The sequence below is a fragment of the Rana temporaria genome, chromosome 2 (assembly GCF_905171775.1).
Source record: "Rana temporaria chromosome 2, aRanTem1.1, whole genome shotgun sequence".
Taxonomy (NCBI): domain Eukaryota; kingdom Metazoa; phylum Chordata; class Amphibia; order Anura; family Ranidae; genus Rana; species Rana temporaria.
The window spans coordinates 47,127,539-47,151,035 of NC_053490.1; the positions used below are offsets into that span (position 1 = coordinate 47,127,539).

Genomic DNA, 23,497 nt, shown 5'->3' on the forward strand with positions numbered 1-23,497 from the left:
CTTTCTTCCCTGAAACATGGTTTTGGAAAAAACGATGGTAGGACAATATCTTGATTCAGGTGAAAACCTGAAATTACTTTTGGCAAAAAGCCTGGACGAGGGCGTAGCACCACCCTGTCCTCATGAAAAATTAACTACGGCTCTTCACAAGAAAGAGCAGCTAACTCTGAAACCCTCCTTGCTGAGGATATAGCAACCAAAAATACCAACTTACTTGTCAGCAGAATTAGAGGAATATGTTGTATCGGTTCAAATGGCTGTTTTTGGAACACAGACAAAACCAAGTTCAAGTCCCAATGATTTAAGGGAGGTTTGACGGGCGGATTGAGCCACGTTACCTCTTGTATAAAGCCTCGGACTAAAGAATGAGTAGCAAGTGATCTTTAAAATAAGACCGATAAAGCTGAGACTTGTCCTTTAATAGTACTTAAGGCCAACTTCATCTCTAGGAATTCTGCAGGAATTCTGCCTATAATATATCTCCGAGGGTGCCAACCCTTGGATTCACACCAGGAAACATAAGCCTTCCAGACTTTATTATATAGTTCTGGAAGCTGGTTTTCTGGCATTGATCAGGGTGGAGATAACTGACCCGGAAAGCCCACGTTTCTTTTGAATGTGGGTTTCAATAGCCAATCTGTTAAATTTAGAGACCGTAAGGAAGGATGGAATATTGGTCCCTGAGAGAGCAGATCTGGCCTTGGTGGGAGGGACCATGGGCCCTCCACTGCCATCTTTATGATTTCTGCATACCATGACCTTCTGGGCCATGGTGCCACCAGAATTATCGGCTTCCTTTCCAGCTGGATTCTGCAAAGAAGTCGAGGCAGCAACTGGATGGGGGGAAATGCATATATCATTGAGAACTGATCCCATGGGGTCACTAACGCATCCGCTCCACATGCGAGTGGATCCCTTGTTCTGACCACAAAGTTGACCAACTTCGTGTTAAATCTGGATGCTAGGAGATCTACGTCCAGAGTCCCCCATCTTTGGCAAACAGCCCGAAATATGTCGGGGGGAAGCGATCATTTCCCTGGGATTAACTGCTGGCGACTTAAAGGGGTGTTCCAGCCAATTTTTATGTTTATTAAAAGTCAGCAGCTACAAAAAGTGTAGCTGCTGGCTTTTAATAAACATACACTTACCTGCTCCAGCGTTCCAGCGACGCGCCGGCCGGGGCTCCGCTCCTCTTCCCCCCTCCCCGGCCGGCGTCTTCATTTCAACTGTGGGCACCCGGCCGTGACAGCTTTCGGCTTCACGGCCGGGCACCCACTGCGCATGCGCGAGCGGCACTGCGCCGTCTGATTGGACAGAAGATTAGGACTAGGACCTGTGACGTATCCTAGGCGATCGCCTACAGGGAGGGGCTGCTGTAGGCGATTAAGCTTAATCGCCTAACCAGCCTCTCGGCGGAAGGAGGAAGTGGGACAGGAAGTCCCACTCCTCCTGAAGCCCCCACTCCCCTCAAAAAAAATTACATGCCAAATGTGGCATGTAAGGGGGTGAGGAGTGGGATAAGTGGAAGTTCCAATTTTGGGTGGAACTCCGCTTTAAGTAGTCCGCCTGCCAATTCTCTACTCCCGGAATGAAAATTGCAGAAAGGCAGGGAACATTCCTTTCTGCCCAAGTTAGAATATGGTTCACCTCTCTCTCTGCTGAGAGACTCTTGGTGCCCCCTTGGTGATTGATATAGGCCACAGCTGTGGCATTGTCGGATTGAATCCTGACAGGGCAATTCCATAGCCTGGAAGTCCAGGCTTTTAGAGCCATACATACTGCCCGAATCTCTAGGATATTGATGGGCAAGCTTCTTTCGGTTCTTGACAGTTGTCCCTTTTAGTACTGCTCCCCAGCCTGAGAGGCTGGCATCCGCCTTTACCACTTTCCAGATAACTGGTCTGAAGGATTTTCCTTTCAGCAGATTCTGGGTTAGTACCCACCAAGTGAGGCTTTGGGCCACTCTTGGGGACATCCGCATTGGCGAGTCTAAGGCTTGAATTGTCTTGTCCCAAGCAGACAGGATACTGTTTTGTAACAGTCTTGAATGGAACTGGGCATAAGAACTGCTTCGAATGAAGCCACCATGGTTCCTAGTAACCTCATGCAGAGGCGAATGGAGGGATTGCCGTTTGACCTGACCCTCCGCACCAGTTCTCTTATGAAGTTGATCTTTTTAGCGGTATTACCAAACATTTAGCGGTAATAAAGCGGAACTCCACCCCAAAGTGGAACTCCCACTGATCGGAATCCTCCCCCCCTCCGGTGTCACATCTGACACCTTTCAGGGGGAGGGGGGTGCAGATACCTGTCTAAAGACAGGTATTTGCACCCACTTCCGGTCACACAGTCTCGGGCAGACTGCGGGCATGATGTCACCTCCCGTCCCCCCCCCCCGCTGTGTTCTGGTAACACTCGGCTCCCAGTACACAGCGGGAGCCAATCAGCAGGCGTATTGCGACTCGTGCATGTGCCGTAGGGAACCAATACAAATACTGCAGCTGCTGGCTTTTAATATATTTTTTTCAGCAGAGCTCCACTTTGAGGAAAATTTCTCTAGGTTGAGAATCCAACTTATCGCTTTCAGATAGTTGAAATATAGAGACATGCAGGTATGCACCCCTGATGTCGATTGACGCGAGAAGTTCTCCTCCTAGAAGGATGGAGACTACTGATCCGATTATCTCCCTGCGAAAGGAGCGGATCTTCAGGAATTGATTTAGCTTTCTTAGATCTAGAATGGGTCTGACGTCTCCATTTGGTTTTGGTACCATGAAAAGATTTGAATAAAACCCCAGACCTTGCACTTTTGTGGGGATCTGTATGATCACCCCTTGAGATATTAAATCGGTCTAGTGCCTGAAACAGAGATTGTCTTTTTTCTGGATCTTTGGGCATGCTTGATGTTAGGAAACGAGACGGTGGAAAGTTCCAGAACTCCAGCTTGTACCCCAGCGTTACCGTGGAGATGACCTATGTGTCCTGAAGTGGCGAGGGGGGTTGCCTCTTCATGACGAGGCTTTAGGATTCTGTTTTGCAGATTTCCTACCCCAGGGCTTCTTTTGAGCCTGAGTCTGACCCTGAGGTCTTCCTCTAGAGTCTGATGACGGAGGCCATCGCCACTGCTTAGAGGCGGAAGCCCTTGGCGCCGGGGAAAGGACGCGCTTAATTGCAGGGCGTTTGTATTTTCTTTTGATGGGTAAAAGAGTGCTTTTGCCACTAGAAATTGTCTTGATATATTTATCCAAGTCTTCTCCGAAAAGTCGCTCCCCATGGAAGGGGAACCCTGTTAGAAGGTTCTTAAATGGTGTTTGCACAGGATCCTGCGCATATGTACAAGCATAAGCGTAAGGCGGAATGCCTGGTGAACAGAATCTTTAATGGCATCTATGGCAAAACATAATGTCTTTGGTAGTTCAGCCAAATCCCGAGCTTGTTGTGTAGGGAGTTCTCTAAGGGCCAATTTAAATTGAGTGACGGCACCTGCTATGGAAAAGGCAGATTTTAGCAGGGATTCCAACTTCTTATCTGTTGGATCCTTAAGCATCTGTGCATTGTCTACAGGACAAGTTAAGTTATTATTCACATTGGAAATCGCAGCGTCAATTGCTGGTATTTTCCATCTTTTGGAGAATTTTTCCTCCAGAGGATAGTGAGTTGCAAAACTCTTTGGAGGGAGAAAGTGCTTATCCGGATGATCCCATTCCGGAAATATAAGCTGTTCTAGCAATGCATGTGCTGGAAACGCATGCAAAGCATGGGAAGGTTTTAAGGAACCTAGGAAAGAGGCTGTGTTTTCATGAGTCTCTGTTAGAGGCAGCATGAAGGTGGAACGAACCATTTCTGTAAGAGATTGTATCAGCAATTTCTCAGTTTGGGAAGCAGAAAAAGGTTCATCTACCGTTTTCTCCTCTATTGAGGAATCATCGGTTTGTTTTTCTTCCTGATCGATTGAGGGTAACACCTAATCACGAGTCCACTGTTCCCCTAGTAAAGCTGGAGTGGGGGAAGGGGACCTAGTACATTTCTTATCCATCTGAATAGAGGATGCGATTAAAGCATTAAAGGCATATTCGGTCACGTATACAGGTGCTGAGAAGTGAGGGGCAGCTGCACCATCAATTTGTTCCAAAAGCTCACCCTGAGTTGACATACTTGGTGATTCAGGCGAGGATGACAGCGTGGAAATACAGCTTGGGATCCCAATGCCTGGGGGGTGAAATTTTTGCTTTCTTGGTTATTGAGGTGTCTTTTTTGGCAGGCATAGTCCCAAGTACAAAAACAGAGGCGCTAAACAGTACAATTTGCACTAAATCGCTGAAATAGTCATGACCTATATTAAGTCGCTATATATACAATTCAGCCTAGTGCTGGAAAAGAATGTCTTTCCTGAATCAGGAATGCCAGTGCAACCTATACGTGTCCCACAGCTTGTGTGTCCCTGTGTGCAGGCAGCTGTTTCCTCCTCAGCAGCAGAGGAGAGACTGACACAGCTTTCCTTTTGTTTGTTTCCAGCCTGTTCCCCTGACCCACTGGTCCCATCAAAGGGAGAGAAAAAATACCTTTTTTAAAGGATCTTTTTACCTTTTAAGAATCTCCTCTCCACCTGCTGTACAAACCATGCAAGGACTGAGCTCTAGTGAAGACGACAGAGTATGGTAAGTGCATAGACTCCCTCTAGTGGAGATTTTAAGGCATGACAATCTATTTTTTCTAAGGGAAGAAATACATAGACATATAAAAATATCTAAGTCTTCCTTACCTTATCATCACCGCAAGATTTTACTGAATTAACAAAAAAAATTCTAGTTTTCACCCATCACCGTGGGCTGTGTTTAGCCAAACCTTCAAGGACGGGGTCCCTGAAACAGGGTTCCACTGCCTTGGGCCATGTATAGCACCCCCTCAGGAGTTTTAGGCAATTTTACAAAGACCTTAACCTTGGATTTCTGGGGTCCAGCCCTACAAAGAGAGGCATTACAGGCAAAACCTTGTGCTTCGGATACGAGGTCCCAGGTACCATCTATTTAGGCCTCGGTGACAATGTGGCTGAATCTGGCTTCTTTTTATGGAGGAATTTAAATCCAGCATGGATCCCTCCTGGAGCTCTTTAGAGCACTTCTTTACTCGTGACCGACACCTTTAGACACTGGTGAAAAAACTGATGTGCTCCTGGAAGGAGGAGGGGTTATATAGGGAGTTAACTAAACCTTAATTAGGGTTTACCAGTGTCAACCCCTGAAAGTGGCCTATTACCCATTAAGTAAATACTTAAGGCTCTGTGTCCCATGATGTACAATAAAGAAATTACATTTGAACCTTTCCTTTAAATAAAAGTGGGCCACAAGCCCTAAAACAATATTTTTTGGCTGGTCTGAAATAGCTGGAAAGCACTACACCTTGAGTGAAATCCCCAAAATATCATTATATGTATATACATTTATACAAAAGAAAATAGAGATCGAGAGAGACTCCCACATTGATTGATGGATATCGTTCTGGCATCACAAGTGTTAACAGAATTTATTTAAGTTATATGTGACCTGAATATGAATCTTCCGGATGTGACTTGAGGCAAGAATGGATGTCAATTGAAATTGCTACACTTTTAATAAAGTGCCATGGAGAGAAGTAATGAGGTCACTGCAAGCAATCCACAGGGAGAGCACAGGAGCCTCTAGTCTGTCAAGTAACTTGAACAGAGATGTCAAAGAAATGAAGACATTAGCAGGCAAGTTTAATAAGGTGGTTCAAAGAGCAAAAATTATAGCCAAAAGTGTTGCAAAATTGTAGCAGAAGTGTACCTATGTATAGAATCCGAGAGTTCCTCTTTCAGTTTGTCTTCTGTAAACTAAAACCTGGTTATAAAAACCGATTCTGAAACAATCTGTTGACTCAGAGATAAAGGCAGCTTAAAGTGTTTGCTACCCCAACATTTCATATGCCTGTTATATGCCATGTACCATGTACTTGAATGAAAAAAAGGATCCTGTTCTCTTTGTATTGCATTGCAGGAGAATACAGCATGGTCAGTTCTGTAGCTATGCTGGAAAATCAGCCTGCTCTCCTCCAATGATCAGACTAGTCCTGACACACCTCCTCTACACAGTCTTTCACTAGGAAGCTCAGTGTGCTGTTGCTTCTCCCCTCCCGGCTCTTATACAACTGAAAACAGAGGGAAGGTGATCACCTATTAAAAAAAGGTACTGTATTTATCGCGGTATAACGCGCTCCCGCGTATACCGCGCACCCCTAAAGTTGCCGTGAATCATGTGGAAAAAACGTTTTTGTTGTACTTACAGTTTTTGTGTCTTGCGCGGCGTCCATCGTCGGGTCCGGCGTCCTTCTGCGGCTTCGGGTGTCCTCTTCGTCGGGTCCGGCCTCCTTCTGCGGCTTCGGGTGTCCTCTTCGTCGGGTCCGGTGTCCTTCTGCGGCGTCCTCCCCGCTCGTTTCCCGCGCCGAGTTTGAATACTGCGCCGACATATACCGAGCGCAGTACACTCGTGTATCGTCGGGCAGGCTCGGCAACTCTCAGGACGTCAGCGTGAGAGGCACCGAGACTGCCCAAAGATACACGAGTGTACTGCGCTCGGTATATGCCGGCGCAGTATTCAAACTCATGGCGGGAAAGCGGGTATCGGCGTATATCGCGCACCCACGATTTTGCCCTGATTTTCAGGGCAAAATAGTGCGCGGTATACGCCGATAAATACGGTATTTATAATTTTTGTTTTATATTTATACCCAAATGTTTTGCAATTAATTTCTATTTTAAGACTCCTTTCACACTGAACACGCTGTCCAAGCATTTTAGCGCTAACAATAGCACCTGCAAAGGGCCCCTCGAGCCTCCCTAGTGTGAAATCCCAAGTGATTTTACACTGGGGCGGTGCACTTGCAGGACCGAAAAAAAAAGTCCTGCAAGCAGTGTCTTTGGGGCGGGAGCAGTGTATACCAATCAATCAGATTCCAATCTCTCCACCATGGTCCAAACCAAAGAGCTGTCCAAGGATGTCATGGACAAGATTGTAGACCTACACAAGGCTGGAATGAGCTACAAGACCATCGCCAAGCAGCTTGGTGAGAGAATGACAACAGATGGTGCGATTATTCGCAAATGGAAGAAACAAAAAAAAACTGTCAATCTCCCTTGGTTTGGATCCCAGAACTACACGGAAGAATCTTGTCAATGATCTCAAGGTAGCTGGGACTATAGTCGCCAAGAAAACAATTGTTAACACACTATACCATGAAGGTCCCCCTGTTAAAAAAAAGCACATGTACAGGCCTGTCTGAAGATTGCTAATGAACATCTGAATGGAATGATTCAGATGAGAACTGGGTGAAAGTGTTGTGGTAAAATGAAGACCAAAATTGAGCTCTTTGGCATCAACTCAATTTGCCGTGTTTGAAGAAGAAGAATGTCTATGACCCCAAGAACACCATCCCCACTGTTAAACATGGAGGTGTTTTTCTGCTAAGGAGACAGGACAATTTCACCTCATCAAAGGAACGATGGACGGGGCCATGTACCATCAAATCTTGGGCGAGAACCTCCTTCCCTCAACCAGGGCATTGAAAATGGGTCATGGATGGGTATTCCAGCATGACAATGACCCAAAACACACGGCCAAGGCAACAAAGAGTGGCTCAAGAAGAAGCATGTTAAGGTCCTGGAGTGGCCTAGCCAGTCTCCAGACCTTAATCCCATAGAAAATATGTGGAGGGAGCTGAAGGTTTCGCATTACCAAACATCAGCCTCGAAAACGTAATGTCTTGGAGAGGATCTGCAAAGAGGAGTGGGACAAAATCCCTCCTGAGATGTGTGCAAACCTAGCGGCCAACTACAAGAAACGTCTGACCTCTGTGATTGCCAACAAGGGTTTTGCCACCAAGTACTATGTCATGTTTTGCAAAGAGGTCAAATACTTATTTCACTCATTAAAATGCAAATCAATTTATAACTTTTTTGAAATGTGTTTTTCTGGATATTTTTGTTGTTATTCTGTCTCTCACTATTTTAAAAAAAAAACTACCATTAAAATTATAGACTGATTATTTCTTTGTCAGTGGTCAAACTTACAAAATCAGCAGGGGATCAAATACTTTATTTCCCTCACTGTAAGCCTGCCTGTCACACTGATAGGAAGACTCAGGAGGCAGGAAGAAGTTAATATTGTACCTCGATTTACTGACAGTAAATATTTGCAGTTTTTACAGCAGGTAACCTCTGCTGATGCATTTTTCTTATGATGCCTATGATTTTTCTTACTTTTACCACTTGTCCACCGGGCCTATTTTGGCACTTCTCTCCTTCATCTAAAAATCTAATTTTTTTTACTAGAAAACTAATCAAAACCCCCAAACATTATATATATATTTTTTTTTTAGCAGACACCCTAGGGAATAAATTGGCAGTCATTGCAACTTTATTTCTTGCACTGTATTTGCGCAATCATTTTTCAAACGGCTTTTTTTGGGAAAAAAAACGGTTTCATAAATTAAAAAATAACAAAACAGTAAAGTTAGCCCAATTTTTTTGTATACTGTGAAAGATGATGTTACGCCGAGTAAATAGATACCTAACATGTCACGCTTTAAAATTGCGCACACTCATGGAATGGCGCCAAACTTCGGTACTTAAAAATCTCCATAGGCGACGCTTTAATTTTTTTTACAGGTTAGTATTTTCAAGTTACAGAGGTAGTCTAGTGCTAGAATTGTTGCACACGCTCTAACGCACGCGACGATACCTCACATGTGGGGTTTGAACGGCGTTTACATATGTGGTAGAGACTTACATGCGTGTTCGCTTCTGAGCGCGAGCTATCGGGGACAGGGGCGTTTAAAAAAAAAAAATTGTTATTACTTTTATTCCTATTACAAGGAATGTAAACATCCCTTGTAATAGGAATCACTGTGACAGGTCCTCTTTATGGAGAGATGTGGGGTCAATAAGACCCCACATCTCTCCTCCAGGCTTACAAGCATGAAATCGGGGAAAAAAAATCACCGATCTCATGACGACAGGCGTGATTGCAGCTTTGTTTACTTCCGGGTACCCGGGCGTGACGGCATAACGTCGCTCCCGGGCCTCCGACGGTCATAGAGATGAGTGGTGACCATTTGGGTCACCAGTCATCTCTATGCTTCCCAGCCAGTGCCGGCTGATTCGTTCTCCGGGCCCCCGATGGCAGAGAGCCCGGAGAAGCACCGGATGGCGGCGGGAGGGGGGGACGTCCCCTTCCGCTGCCTATAAGAACGATCAAGCGGCGGAACTGCAGAGAATCGCCGGCTGAAGACGGTGATATCTGAATGATGCCTGTAGCTGCAGGCATCATTCAGATATCACTGCACAAAGCCGAGGACGTCCTCGGTTGTCAAGTAGTTAAAGAGACACGGTCACCATGACCACGCAGAGCAAAGTGACAATGTTTTTGTTAAAGTGTTTTCCCCCCAAATCAGTAATACCCACCTTACCAGCCCTGTATCAGCCGGCACTGAAGTCCAATATGTCAGCTGGTTTCAGAGCAGAGCAGTAATGTCACTACCTCGGTTACGTGACAGTGCTCTGGGTCTAGCAATTGCTTGCAAAACCCAAGGAACGGTAACATAGGAGGAGGTCACATGCGTGGGAAAGGACTTTACAATGTCATTGTCACTTGGGAATGCGCTAAAAGTATCATTCTCAAAATGAATAGTTTGATTTGCAGAAAATGCAGCAGGGTTAAACGATCAGATCAAATGGTTTATCAGTGATTCAAGAGGGGATACACTGCTTTAGATTATCAAATTAAACTAATCTGTTGCCAAGGAGAGCAATAAACCCAAAGTACACCTATGCCTCTGTCCTGGTTGAATGTGGAGAAAATACAAATGAATGCGTCCGGCTGATGTCATCCAGAATGAAGAACAGATCCAACCAGCCAGTAGGGCTCTGTCCCCTGGGCTAATTTAATTGCAAAATTGCCTCCATCCAAAAAAAAAACATACTGCCTAAAGAAGAACTTTTACTGTGGGGACATATAGGCATCACTTTTATACAATATCTAGTTCACATACAAGATACAATGCATACTAGATTTGATTTACTAAAACTGAGTGCAAAATCTGGTGAAGTTGTGTATGGTAGCCAATCAGCTTCTCCCTTTAGGTTGCTCAGTTAGGCTTTGACATAAAAAAGAAAACATAGACGCTGATTGGCAACCATGCAAAGTAAAATTTTTATAAGGAAGGCGCCAATCTGTGATGGTTCTAAAAAGAACTTCTGTCCTTTTAAATGTGAATCACACAAAGGATATTTATATATGGTAAAGTCAGGCGTTGTTACAAAAAATAAAATAAAAACTACATTTACCTTACTATGTGCCCCAAACAATTATTTTAAATAGCGACTAATTAACCAATTTCAAAAATCATATATACTTAATACCAATATGATTTATAACAGTATTACCAATGTGAGATATAAAAATTAAAATATAGAATTCAAAATAACTTTTCAAAAATACGTGTTTAGGTGTCAATGAGTCCCAAAAACGTGGAAACAATTATAAATATGTGTCAATAATTACTGTAACTATATATGATTTTTGAAATGAGTGAATTAGTCAATATTTAAAATAATTTTTGGGGGCAAAGTAAATTTAGTTTTTTTGCTAATATCAGCTCCTGACTTTACCATATATAAATACCATGCACAGCTGCACATGATTTTGCACTCTCCAGTTTTTTTTTAACAAAGTGACAGTTATTATTTCAGCCAATGAGCTTTGAAAGTTACAAAATTATATTAACAAGGCTTAAAGTAGAACTAGAGCCAAAACTTTTTTTTATTATTTCATTTTGGATAGTGTAAGGGAGGATTATAACCCTTGTAAGGTTTATTTTTTACTCTAATACGTGAGGGTTTACAACCACTTTAAAGCTTTATGAACTGAGCCTAAAATATAGAAAAATAAATGAGACAGATTTCTCTCTCACTGTCTCGGGAGCCTGGTAGAATGGAGACACACAGAGATCTGGTCTGCTTCTAATTGAAGAAACTTCTGTTATCACACAACCTGCAGAGCAGTAAGTCTGTGCCGTCACCAGAACATAAAATATTTTATATTTCTTTAACTTTATAAAGCAAAGTAGATTATACTGTTAGAATGTTATTTTCTCATGCAAGATTGGATTTAAAAAAACACTCTGTACAAAGAAGTCATAATACTAAGGCAGAAGATTAAGACCCCTAAAAATACCGTCTTCCTGAAAAACGCCCCCCTTGCAGCCCCAGTGTGAGAGGTCGAGTGCTTTCACACTGGGGCGGTGCGCTTGCAGGACGTTAGAAAAAGTCCTGTAAGCTGCAATATTTTTGGTGGTGTGGGAGCGATGAATACACCGCTCCTCCACCGCCCCTGCCATTGGGATCAATGGGCACCTGTAAAGTGATTTATTCGGCTGCAAGCGGGGGTTAAAAGCACCGCAATTACAGCGGTAAAGCTCCGCTAAAATTATCAGTGCTTTACTGCCAATGCCGCCCACCCCAGTGTTAAAGTAGCCTTAGAAATGCCTCATTCAGGCACTTTTGTTAATTTTTTTTTAAGGCTTTTACCAAGTCAAAAATCAAAAAAGGTAAAGACGCTGTGACACTATGACAGCCTGTTGTAATCCGTTTCACTTGATTATACCAATTATCATCCATCTTTAGCCTGAACACTTTTTTCTGCTCTTAAAGAAAAAAAAATCTTCATAAGACACCTATACAGTAATCCTCAACTTAAAGTCAAGGTGTTTAAACAGAGTGCTAACAATTTCTGGGAAAAGAACTAGAACCTTACCATCGAAGATGGACATATTCTTGGCAGCTGCTTTCGATGCTCGGCCACTAGAAGGCGGTTCAGCACTCCCTGTAAATGCAAATGCAAAATATGTATTAGGAAAATTAATGCAAGTACATAACTTATTAATAATGTTCTTGCATTTAATGTCTTTAATATGTTAAGGGCTGAAATATGTTTCATTGTACAGACAGGCACTCTTTTCATAATAAATACAGTTGAATTGCTTCAAAGACACCAATCTATCCCTGTCTACTCACTGCAAGTGAGCCAGGATTATTAAAACTGAAGTCCAGTAAACGGTTGATTATATATATCTGATGTACACGGAGATGGCTTTGTCTTTGTGATAAAAAATGCCCAGCCGGTTTGCTTTTTGGCAGTCTAAGTGAACAGACTCTTAAAGATGTGTAGCAGAGTGTGCAAGCAGTACACATTCTGAGAGATTCCTTACAGAGCGCCTGCTCGTTATGGTACATAGCACCACCTGCTGGCTGCAAATGGTAAACATTAAACCCACTTTCACACTGAGGCGCCAGCGGTATATCAGCACTTTACCGTCGTTTTAGCGGCCCTTTGTAGCCACTAGCGGAGCCTAAAATGGGTTAAAAGCGGCCACAAAGTGCCGTTTTGCCGGTGCTGCTCATTGATTTCAATGGGCAGGGGCGCTTTAGGAGTGGTGTATAAACCATTCCTAAAGTGCCTCAAAGATGCTGCTTGCAGGACTTTTTTTTAGAGTCCTTCCAGCGCACTGCTCCAGTGTGAAAGCCCTCACGCTTTACAGGCGCTATAGCACCTGTAAAGCAACTCAGTGTGAAAGTAGCCCAAGTATTAATATGCAACTTTTTACATTTTACTGATTGGAAAGAAAGAGGACTGCAGAATTAACTAAAGGGCAGATACTAAAAGATCAGCTGTATACCAACGTATCCCCCTGCTGGAGAGTATATAGAAAACTAAGCCCACTACTATGTTAGGGGGCGGTATAAATCTTCAACATGCTCAGGGAACTCAGTCTTTGATGCTAATATATTTTTGTATATACTGTTTGCCCCGATGTTGTAAAGCGCTGTGCAAACTGTCGGCGCTATATAAATCCTGTATAATAATAATAATAACAATACAAAGTATATATCCTACAAATAGGGGATGGATTAAAGCAAAGTGAGTTGTTTTACAGAACCTAAAAATAGGATTTTTATAACAGCTTACCTGTAAAATCCTTTTCTTGGAGTACATAACGGGACACAGAGTCTAGTACTTACTAAGTGGGTTATATGTTCCACTTTCAGGTGCTGGACACTGGTGTAATCAATTAGAAGAGGAAGTTCCCTCCCTATATAACCCCTCCCATACTGGGAGCACCTCAGTTTTTGTCGCAAAGCAATAAGTGTCCCAATATCCCCAAACAAGAGGGGTGGGAACTCTGTGTCCCGTGATGTACTCCAAGAAAAGGATTTTACAGGTAAGCCGTTATAAAAATCCTATTTTCTATATCGTACATCACGGGACACAGAGTCTAGTACTTACTAAGTGGGAAGACCCAGAGCAATGCTTACTGAGGGGGAGGGAGACACCAACAACGCAGACCGCCATCAGACATGAGGACCTATAATGCTGCCTGCAGCATACTGCGCCAAAAAAAGGCTGCATCCTCCTGCCGTCTTATGTTCACCTGAAAGGCATTAGTGAACGTAAGCACAAACGACCAAGTTGCGGCCTGGCAAATATGAGTCATAAAGGCTTGGTAATGCACCACGCATGAAGTGCTTACTATCCTGGTAGGGTGCACCCCAAAGAAAAAGGGGGAAGCCCTCTCTTTAAACCACAAGCTTGAATAATAACCTGATGAATCAACATTTGACAACAGTTGATTTAGACGCTGCCTGCCATCTCCTGGGGCCTCCTGGTAGCTCAACAACATCAGTTTTCCGTATCCGAGCAGCCGCTTCAGATAGGTCTTGACCGCTCTTACTCTAACGAGAGAGCGTGTAGCCATTTTAATAGCTGATCCGAACACTGCCCGCCCACATCTAGGGTCTTCTGGCAGCAAAACAAAACGTTCAGGTTTCTACTGTATATCTGAAGCCTTCAGATAGATTTTTAACTGCCCTTATCTCTATTGAGAGAAAAGCCATAACCTTTCCTTCCGTGGACCAAGGTCTTGAAAAAAAAAAAGAAAAAGAAAGGCAAGAATATCTTACACTAGATCCTTCTAGTAAATAAGGTTGGTGAGGATTTAACATCACCCTTCTTGTAAAAATAATTAAGTATGGCTCTATACAAAGAAAGTTGCCAATACTCTCTTGCGGAGGCAACCGCAACCAAGAACACCATTTTCCTCTTTAGAAGGATGAAGGGAATTATGGTGCATCAGCCCAAGGTGCCGACTCTGTAGGCCAGCAAAACTAGATCCAATCCTCCGAGCACAAGGGCGACCTACACACGTGAGGCGACTTACACACGTCACCCCTTGTATAACGGCCCGGATCAAGAGTGTGACACAAGCGACCTTTGAAAATATTGACAAGGCCGAGATCGGATCCTTGATGGAACTTAAGGCTAGCTCCATCTCCTTTCCAATGTAGGAAGGCAAGAATTTTACCTATGACATACTACCAAAGGATGCCACCCCTTGGTTTCACACCAGGAATATGGGCCTTCCAGATCCTAGGAAATCTGGTCCTGGAGGCCAGCTCTCCTGTATGAATCAAGGAAATTGCCGCTGATTCTGAAAGCCCCGATCCTCAAGAATGCAGGCTATAACAGCTAGACCATTAATACCCATGTATGCAAGACAGGATGTAACCCTGCGAAGCAGGCCTGGACAAGCTGTGAGGGGCCCTGGGTCCTCTACTATCACCTCTGCTGTCCCTGCACAGTCAGGTCGCATGGGCTATGCCGGAGCAATTAGGTCAACTTCCGTTCTCTTCTAAAGTTGCATGGGAGCCACGAAAGTCGCGGCCCTGGGGGGAGAGAACACATAAACCAGCGACAACTGGTCCCCCAGGATCACCAACACATCGGTCCCGCATGTGGGTGGATCCTTTGTCCTTGACACAAAGCTGTTCAATACCTTGTTGAACCTGGACGTCAACACCCCTTATGTACAGGGTACCGTTTTTGTGACATTTGGTCAGAAAAAAGTCGGGGTGTAGGGGTCAACCTCCGGACACAATTGTAGACGGCTCCAGCGAATCACCTGCCAATCTTGCATTCCATGAAATGACGATTGTCAATAGGCAAGGCACAAGCTCCTCCCTGGTAAACAAAGTAAACCACTAGAGAGGCATTGTCAGATTGTATTCTGACGGAACATCCTGTAACCTAAACGTTCAGGCCCTTAAGCCAGATGCTCCATCAGTAGCTCTAGAAAGCTGACAGATAAGGCTCACTTGGAGCTTGACCACCTTCCCTGTGCCGTGGTCTCTTCCAGGCCTGGACTCTATCCCTAGAGGCCAGCCCTCGCAACCGCCACCTCCCAGGTAACGGGTATGAAGGATCTTCCCTTCTGCCAATCATTTAGCTAAGAATTATTAACTGAAATTCCAGCATATCCCTGGGACCAGACTCTTTGGATAATGCTAGGTTAGGATCCATTCGTTCCAGGCCGACAGAATAATGTTTATATCAGCCTTGAATAAAACTGAGCATAGGGAACTGTTTTGAATGAAGCCAGCATATTCCCTCTAGACTGGGATCCTAACCCAGGAGTTCCAGATACTTAACCATGCTGGACTCCCCTAGGTCCAGCCATGCTACTGACTGATCCGTCAGCAGGAGTTTGCCTCGGTATGCCATTACTGCTATTCCCTGGGCCTTTAGACCTGCTAGAGGCGGGCCCTAGCACCCTTGTAAATAAACACACATGCAAATAGCTCCCCATATGTGCATGTGGCAAGCTTTAAAGCCATATGCCTCTATGGAAGTGTGTGTTCATGGAAGCATGAATTCATACAAACATGTTTTCGGCAAAAACATAAAAAAGGGGCGTGCTATATACACGCATACATATAGCATGTGAGCTATGAACAAGCATCTTTCAAGCAAGTATGCGCTCTGAACGTGTTATGCAGCATTGTGCAACACGTACCCCTGCAGACATGTATTCCTATGTAAGGCCAAGGAATCCTGTATAATTAAGGAAACCTAATTATCATGCCTCATAAAGCAACCACGCAAAATCCAGGCAAACATGCATCCTTATGCGATTCAGCATTTTTCATGCGATCAAACATCTTATGCATTATAAGCACTCCTGTGCGGACAAGTACCCTTGTGTGACCAAGTACTCTTGTATGATCGAGCACCCCTGTGCGATCCAGCATCTTTATGAAATTAAGCATTTTAATGCGTTTTTTGGCATCTCTGTGAAAACAAGCCTCTCTATGTGATCAAGTATCCCTGGGTAATCAAGGACTTGGTTGATCAGGCAACCATGTGTGATCCAGCTTCTTTATGCATTCAATCATTTTATGCAACTTTAGGCATTTCTGCAGACACAACCTCTCTGTGTGACCAAATATGCCTGGGTAATCCAGGACTCGGGTGATCAGGTAACCATGTGTGATCCCGCATCTTTATGCACTCCAGCATTTTTATGCGATCTTAGGCATTTCTGTGGAAACAAGCCTCTCTCTGTGACCAAATATCCTTGGGTAATCAAGGACTCGGGTTATCAGGTAACTATGTATGATCCCGCATATTTATGCACTTAAGCATTTTTATGCGAATTTAGGCACTTTGATGTGATTAAACATCCTTATGTGACCATGTAAAATCATACAAACAAAAACATGTATCTTTATGTGATCAACAATAAAACATGCTCTGTTACCTATTTTTACCCCACATGCATTTTGAACATTCCAAACTCATGTATTTCATGCAAACATGCAGACTGGTAAAGAGGCAGTTATGCTCTGCAGATGTGCGTCTCCGCAAACCTGTGACGTTAGCCATGTGCACCAGCAACTGTGCATCCCCCAGTTGTGCATTCGGTTAGCCTGAAGCCAACACCAGGATGAGGACCTTATGGAGACAGAGGCTCTGGCCGTCTAAGCTGAGGGAAGTTATATGCAGCTTGAATCTCTGAAAAGACTGCAGCTGCAACTAGAGCTTGTGGGGCTTCTGATAGTTTCTCCTCATTAGGCCGCACCTGTTATCTGTTCTGACAGTGAACCTTCATCCTCAGGTCTTTCAATCCCCTTGTTTGAGGATTTAGAGCAGGGAAAGGGGCACACCCTGTTTTCTGCTTGTGTGGATGCTGTGAATATAGCAGTAAACCTCTTATAGACCCATAAATGCCACGCAACAAAACATATGCAGAGTGCAATGTTGGGGGAGGCTGCAACGCCTGACAGGGCCGATAGCTCATTATGTGAGCTGTCTTAAGTCTCTACCAGGGCTGTGGAGTCGGTAGATAAATGTTCCGACTCCTCAGTTTTATGTACTTCCGACTCCGACTCCTCTGTATTAATATGCAAATGTATTTTATACATTCCTTGAGGGAAAGAAACGCAACCTACCACAGGACTACTGGCTGGGAAGCCAACAGTCTACTGTATTGCACAGTTTAAGCAAAAGACAAACACAATGAAAACAATCAAGTGGCTGGATAGTAGCAGCAGGCATAAACATCAGGAACAGGACCTTTACCAGTTCAAAAATACAAACCACATTATTTGGTTGTTTTAGAACAAAAACAAAGCTTATCTATAATGAACCAAAAACAAAATCTGTAAAACCTAGAAATGGTTTATATTAATCTTGAAATGTAGTTATAGGCTTAGCAAATGCAAATCAATTCAATGTAGAGTTCTAAGGAAGAGAATTGCCCCTGCCAGATCCTCTTTCATAGAGGCCCTTAAGTCAGACTTTATTATTTTTAGGGCTGAAAATAATCTTAGAGAGGTAGTTGGGCTGCTGCTTTCCCCTTTGTGTGCTTATCTACTGCTGAAGATAGGGCAGTGGGAGGATCCAGGAAGGGGCATTTATTCTAAAACATGATTTTCCTAGGAGAATCCCATAGTCATGTTTAAAGTTTAAGCTAACAATCAGAGTTTACAAGTTTTTATAGCCTTAGCTATAGCAGTTTTTCCAATGGTTTACAGCTTCAGTCTTGAACTATTGGCCCTCCATTCCCTTCACTTATACAAGTGTCTCACTCTCTAGTCCTGCAAAAAACATATTTATTTAATCCCTTATCAGTGAGAGGCTAGGTTACACATGGACGCTGCGTTCCCTGTAAAAGCAGAACACAACACTATGGAAAGTATAAGTATTGCAGCTCCTAATTGTGCGTTGCGTGCCATATAGTGAAGCACATGAAAAGCATGCTTCTTCACGGTCACTTAACGTCTTCGTTTTGCGGTTACGTGAGGCACTGCATGCATTGGTCTTTATTCTTACAGTAGAGAAGTCATTAATTATAACTTTTTGTGAATTGGGACATTTAAACTTGCTTTTTTTTTTTTATTCCAATCTAAATTTAGTAGGAGTCGGAGTCGGAGTCGGTGCATTGTTTGCCGACTCCGACTCCAGGTACCCAAAATTTCCCCCGACTCCGACTCCTCGACTCCGACTCCACAGCCCTGGTCTCTACAGGGGAGGATAGTATCATGCAAGCATGATAAAGGGCCACCAGATTCAGGTGGCGATACCCCTTCCTACCCCTGAACCCTCCTTTACGGGAAAAAAAAAAAAAAGTCCTAAGCCAAAAGCAGAGGAACTTAACCCTGGTGCATCAACAGCTGAACTTAGTCTAGCAAAATAATGCCTGCTAATCTGCACAGCTAGATGCTGAGTAGGCGTCTTAGATGAATCTGTATCCAATTCAAACGAGGTGCTTAAGTGCCCCAAGCTACTGTGTCCCCCTGGCTTTACAGAGCTCTGACGTCTGGGCCTTTTGAAGGGGCCGCCCTGCGTCTGCCCCATGAGCCGGCGAGCACATGCACGTGTGCCAGCGGCAACCACATCTGCCCCTGCCTCAAATCGCGCCCCCCTCACGCACGCGCGCGTAGGGGAATGGTGGAGGCGGGGGAGAGAGATCCCCCAGGGAGCGCTGTGGACCCGGACTACGAGGGACCCCCACATCATTGCAGAGCCTGAAGCGGAGGAAGTAAGCCGCACCATAGATCAGCCAACCTTGAGCTTCCGTTCCTGGAAAGCATGGTAAGCGAAACACCAGGCATGTCTTTTTACTGCCTTAGTGGTGGAAAACAGATAAGACATGCAGCTACTCATGACAATCCTTTTGCATAGGACTTAGGGGTAACAGTCTCCTGAAGGGGAGATCTATGGGTACTACAGCCATCCTGTCTCAACAGACAGTGGTTTCTTTGCCCAGGCACACATGCATTATAGGCAAGACCCAATAGCCCCTTCAGCAGAGGACTAGGACCAGCTAGGGGAGGTATATGGGTGCCAGAGCAATCATGTCTCAAAAGACATAGTGGTTAGGTTGCCCATGCATAGAAGCATAAAAATAGGCGAGACCCATAGTCCCCAATGGAAAAACCTACTGTCAAACCAAGTTCCGTAGGTACCTCCTCTTACCTTTCCATGCCGGAGGGTGTTGCCAAGCAAGAGGCCCAATCTTCACCCTTCACCGTGGGTATTGTCTAGAAAATATGCTACAGAAATCTCTCTTCACTGAGCCTGGCTGCAACCATTTTAACTGTGGGTAGCTGAAGCTGCTGCCTGTTCACTTCCTGGATTTACACAGAGGCACACCTCTAGTTTTGCAGCCATCATTGGCCCTCTTATGACTCATCCCGCCTCCCTTCCTAGGAAAAACTCTCACAAGAGTGAGAGAGAGAGTTGTGCATGAAGTCATAAGTCTAGGCTAATGACCAGGCAAGAAACAGGAAGTAGGCTGTATAAGGTATTTACTGGCAGAAAAAAATGTTTTACTATCCAAAGTTAAAACAACATAGGCAGAAGATTTAATAGTTGGAAAGATGAAAAATGACCAAAGGTCCGCTTTAATGAAGTGCAGGGGAGGCATCAGTGGTTTAAAAGACCTCTGATGTATCATTAAACAGGACCTGTCATAATATATACACTATCACATAGAGGGCTCACCTATGTGAAAGCAAAAAAGTTAAGTGTAAAAAAAAAAATCATGTCTTTGGTTTCATTATGTCTTTTTCACCTTTTGTTTGATAGTAGAGGTGTTGTAAATAGTACTCATTAGGCACACATCTTTTTTGTTGTGCCATCTCAGTGTCATAATTTTGCCTTTCTGCCAGACAACTATTTCTCCTGCCTTGAGCTTTTTATTGCCAAAGGTTGGCGGCATGTCCCATATGCATCCGTCTTGTTCTGTAGAAGGGTAAAAATTGACTGTGGTTACACAATAGCCCTGATTCAGCAATGGCTCAATCAAAATAAGAACTGAAGCGGTTGCGATTCCATAATTACTGAATCATTCGTTGAATTTGGTTCCTTTCCCGGTGTATAGGACCGAACTCCATATGTAACCAGTGCTCGATTCACATAGCATGAATGATTTTATGCCAAATCGTGCTCTCTTTGACGCCATATACTGTATCCAGCTAGTCTTCCTTTGTATGCCATTAGACTTTCGTCCATACTGATGTCTCTATCTGGTACATAGGTCTGCTGGAAATGTTTCTGAATAATTTGATATACCTCCCAAATGATTTTGAGTTTTGGTGCTGGATGCGTAGTCTCATCAAATTCTTCATTATTTTCAAATTGCAAATACTCCATTATCAGAGAAAATTTATACTCAGACATGACCGTGCCAAAAAAAAGGAGTGGCTAGTAATTTGTTTGTTGTCCAATACCACTTCTGCAGGGGTTTCCCCACCACTCCCTGAAGAATTATTAGGCCCAGAAACTTCCAGATGTCCTCTTTGGTCACTGGTTCCCACTTTCTGCTCCTTGAAAACCTCTGATGCGTGGCAGCTTGTTGCTCCTGGTAACGATTTGTCTCCGTAAACAATTTTTCCAATAACCTCATCGTTCAAAAAGAGGTGGAGGTATGCCAAGGGGTTGTCATCTTCAACCTCCACTTTGACACCAGGTGCTCCAGTAAACGGGAATCTTGTTGTCAATCGAGCACCAAGTCTGCACATCACTGGGCACAGTCGCAGGATCACAGCTGAAATCACTTTTCGTGTCTGATGACGAACTTCCCCACGAATCGCTATGACTCAATTCTGCAAGCGATTCTGTATTGCTATCGCTGTTTTCCAGCAGGTCATATAGGGCTTTTGAAGTAGAGGCACGCTTTTTGATGCCATGGTCATGCAGTTTCCAGACAAAGTACAGTAAAACTGCAAGCAAGGGTACTTGGAGAAAGCACTAGGGGGCAAAATAAGCTAGCAGAGAACAGAAGCCAGGGCACACAGTGCATCGAGCAGAAGATCTGGCCGCCGTACACAGTGGGAGTACAATCGCGGGATCCCGGGGACAAGGTAAGTAACCTCTTCCAGGATCCAGCGATGCAATCCGGGAGGAAGAAGTGAGGAGACATCTTTGGAATCGGCAGCAGAGGAGACTGGGCTGTTGAGATGTTATGAGGACGAGTACTGCATATTATATCCTGCTGCATCCCGCCGTGGATCTTTTAAAGGGCCGTGATCTGGTGTATTCCTGGCTGTGATCCCGCACTCTGGAGTATCCTGCTGTAATTTGAATAACACTGTTATTTAATTACCTATCGGTAAGCCTCAGTCCATATGGTGGCGGTTCACAACTGTAAAATCATCTTCACACCGGGTGTTGTCTGGTTTGGATTCATCATTTATGGACTCTGATTTTTTCATTCACTTATGCTTTAAATGCACTCATATGGTGCATTTTTTCTAATTCACTTGTGGGAACACAAAGGACTTTATTGTTTATATTATTGGTTGGCGCAATTTTTCCCTTTTTTCCATTATTTTGTGTTAGTTCACGCTATTCCCATTTATTCACTTAATTTTTATTTGATTAGCGCAATTTTTTCTTCTTGATGCAATCCGAGTGTGCCTCAGGATTAACGCTGATTGGAACTGAATTTTCACCCCGAGGGAGGTTAAAGTGGTTGTAAAGGCACACGTTTTTTTTACCTTCATGCATTTTATGCTTGAAGGTATAAAACCTTGTGTGTGTGCAGCAGCCCCCCTAATACTTACCTGAGCCCCCTCTAAATCCAGCGGTGTCCACAAGAACCTTGGCTCTCACACTCCTGCTTGGCTTTTGGCAACAGCGTGAGCAGTATGCTATCAATCACAGCCAGTGGGCCAATCAATATATAGAGGGGTTGGGCCAAGCCGCGGCTCCTTGTGTAAATGGACACACAGAGCCGAGGCTCGGGAGAGCGCCTGCTTGGATGTTATTGGGGCACCAGATGAACAGGAGGGGCCAGGAGCACCAGCATGGAATTCAAGAAGAGGAGGATTGTGGCTGCTCTGTGCAAAACCATTACACAGAGCAAGTAAGTATAACATGTTTGTTATTTTAATGTAAAATAAAACAAGGGTTTAGTAACACTTTGAAAGCTCACTGGATTTTATGAGGGATCAACATGTACTTTTCTATACTTGCTGTGTTTTTAAAAAGACAAAACATGGGGAAATGTGCAAATATTGCAGATATCTATTAAATGTTTATTTTTTTATTGTGTCCAAAGATACACTTTATTATAATTGAGGTGCTAACCTATTCTTTGTTCTAAGGAATTTCTGTGGACTTTCAACAATGGGAAGTTACTGTACATGTAACAATTAAAGTGGAATTAAAAGGGACGCTTTTTGGATACCATGGACATTCTCAAGTTTCCAGGCAGAAATAACTGTTTATATAATATAAAACTACATGCAGGGCACTGGACAAAGCACTAAGGACAAAAGGGATGTGAAATGATTTGATACAGTAATGTAATCTGAAAGATTACAGTGTACTGTATGCATTTTCACTTTTTGAATTTGCCGAAGGCTCCGCCCCCCATGCGTCGAGATGCTCGCGGGGTAATGGAGCCAGGCACACAGTACATCGGGCTGATGATCTGGCGGAGGACACATCAGGGAGACATCGCAGGATCCTGGGGACAAGGTAAGTAACTTTGTCTGGATCCTGCGATGCAATCCTGAGTGTAGCTTGGGGTTACCGCTTTTGGTAGTGAAAATTCACCCCGAGCCACACTCAGGAATACCACCAGGGAGGTTACGTGTAGTGGACATCTCTTCTGCCAAAAAAATTCTACAACCTGATTGTTTGTGGGCCTTAAAGTAGAAGTTCAGCCAAAAGCGAACTAACTAACTTATTTTTTTTAAACGTGGACCCATAGTATCACTTTAACTTTCAAGGACAGTCGAGTAGAAAAAATAAATAAAAAGATTTTGTCCCAGAGGGTGTGTATTCGATTTCAGCATCACCAAATATGTGTGTGTGCTTGTATAGAGCTTCCGCATACATCCCTGCTTTCCTGCTTGTGTGACTGGCTTACTGCTTTTTGCAAATGTTTGCATGAAGCTTGAAGTCTAGATACAAGCATTTTCTGCAACCAGAACCTCTGTATTACAACATCGCGTAGCACAGTAACGTCTTCTCGGAACATAAGGTATTTGTGTGTCTCATTCCCAAAAATAATTATAATTTCTAAATATTTGGGGGTGCCATCCAAATTATTCCTTTTCACCTCAATGGCCAACTGCTTA

The 23,497-nt window shown here is 43.9% G+C and overlaps 1 protein-coding gene across 1 annotated transcript in view; it reads right to left on the reverse strand.

Moving 5' to 3' along the window:
• MRE11 (MRE11 homolog, double strand break repair nuclease) overlaps nucleotides 1-23,497 on the reverse strand; it is a 461,003-nt gene that overhangs the window by 131,564 nt on the left and 305,942 nt on the right. The window contains exon 16 of the mRNA XM_040340161.1: nucleotides 11,826-11,894. Coding sequence (XP_040196095.1) covers nucleotides 11,826-11,894 — 69 coding nt within the window. The remainder of the gene's footprint in view (nucleotides 1-11,825; nucleotides 11,895-23,497) is intronic.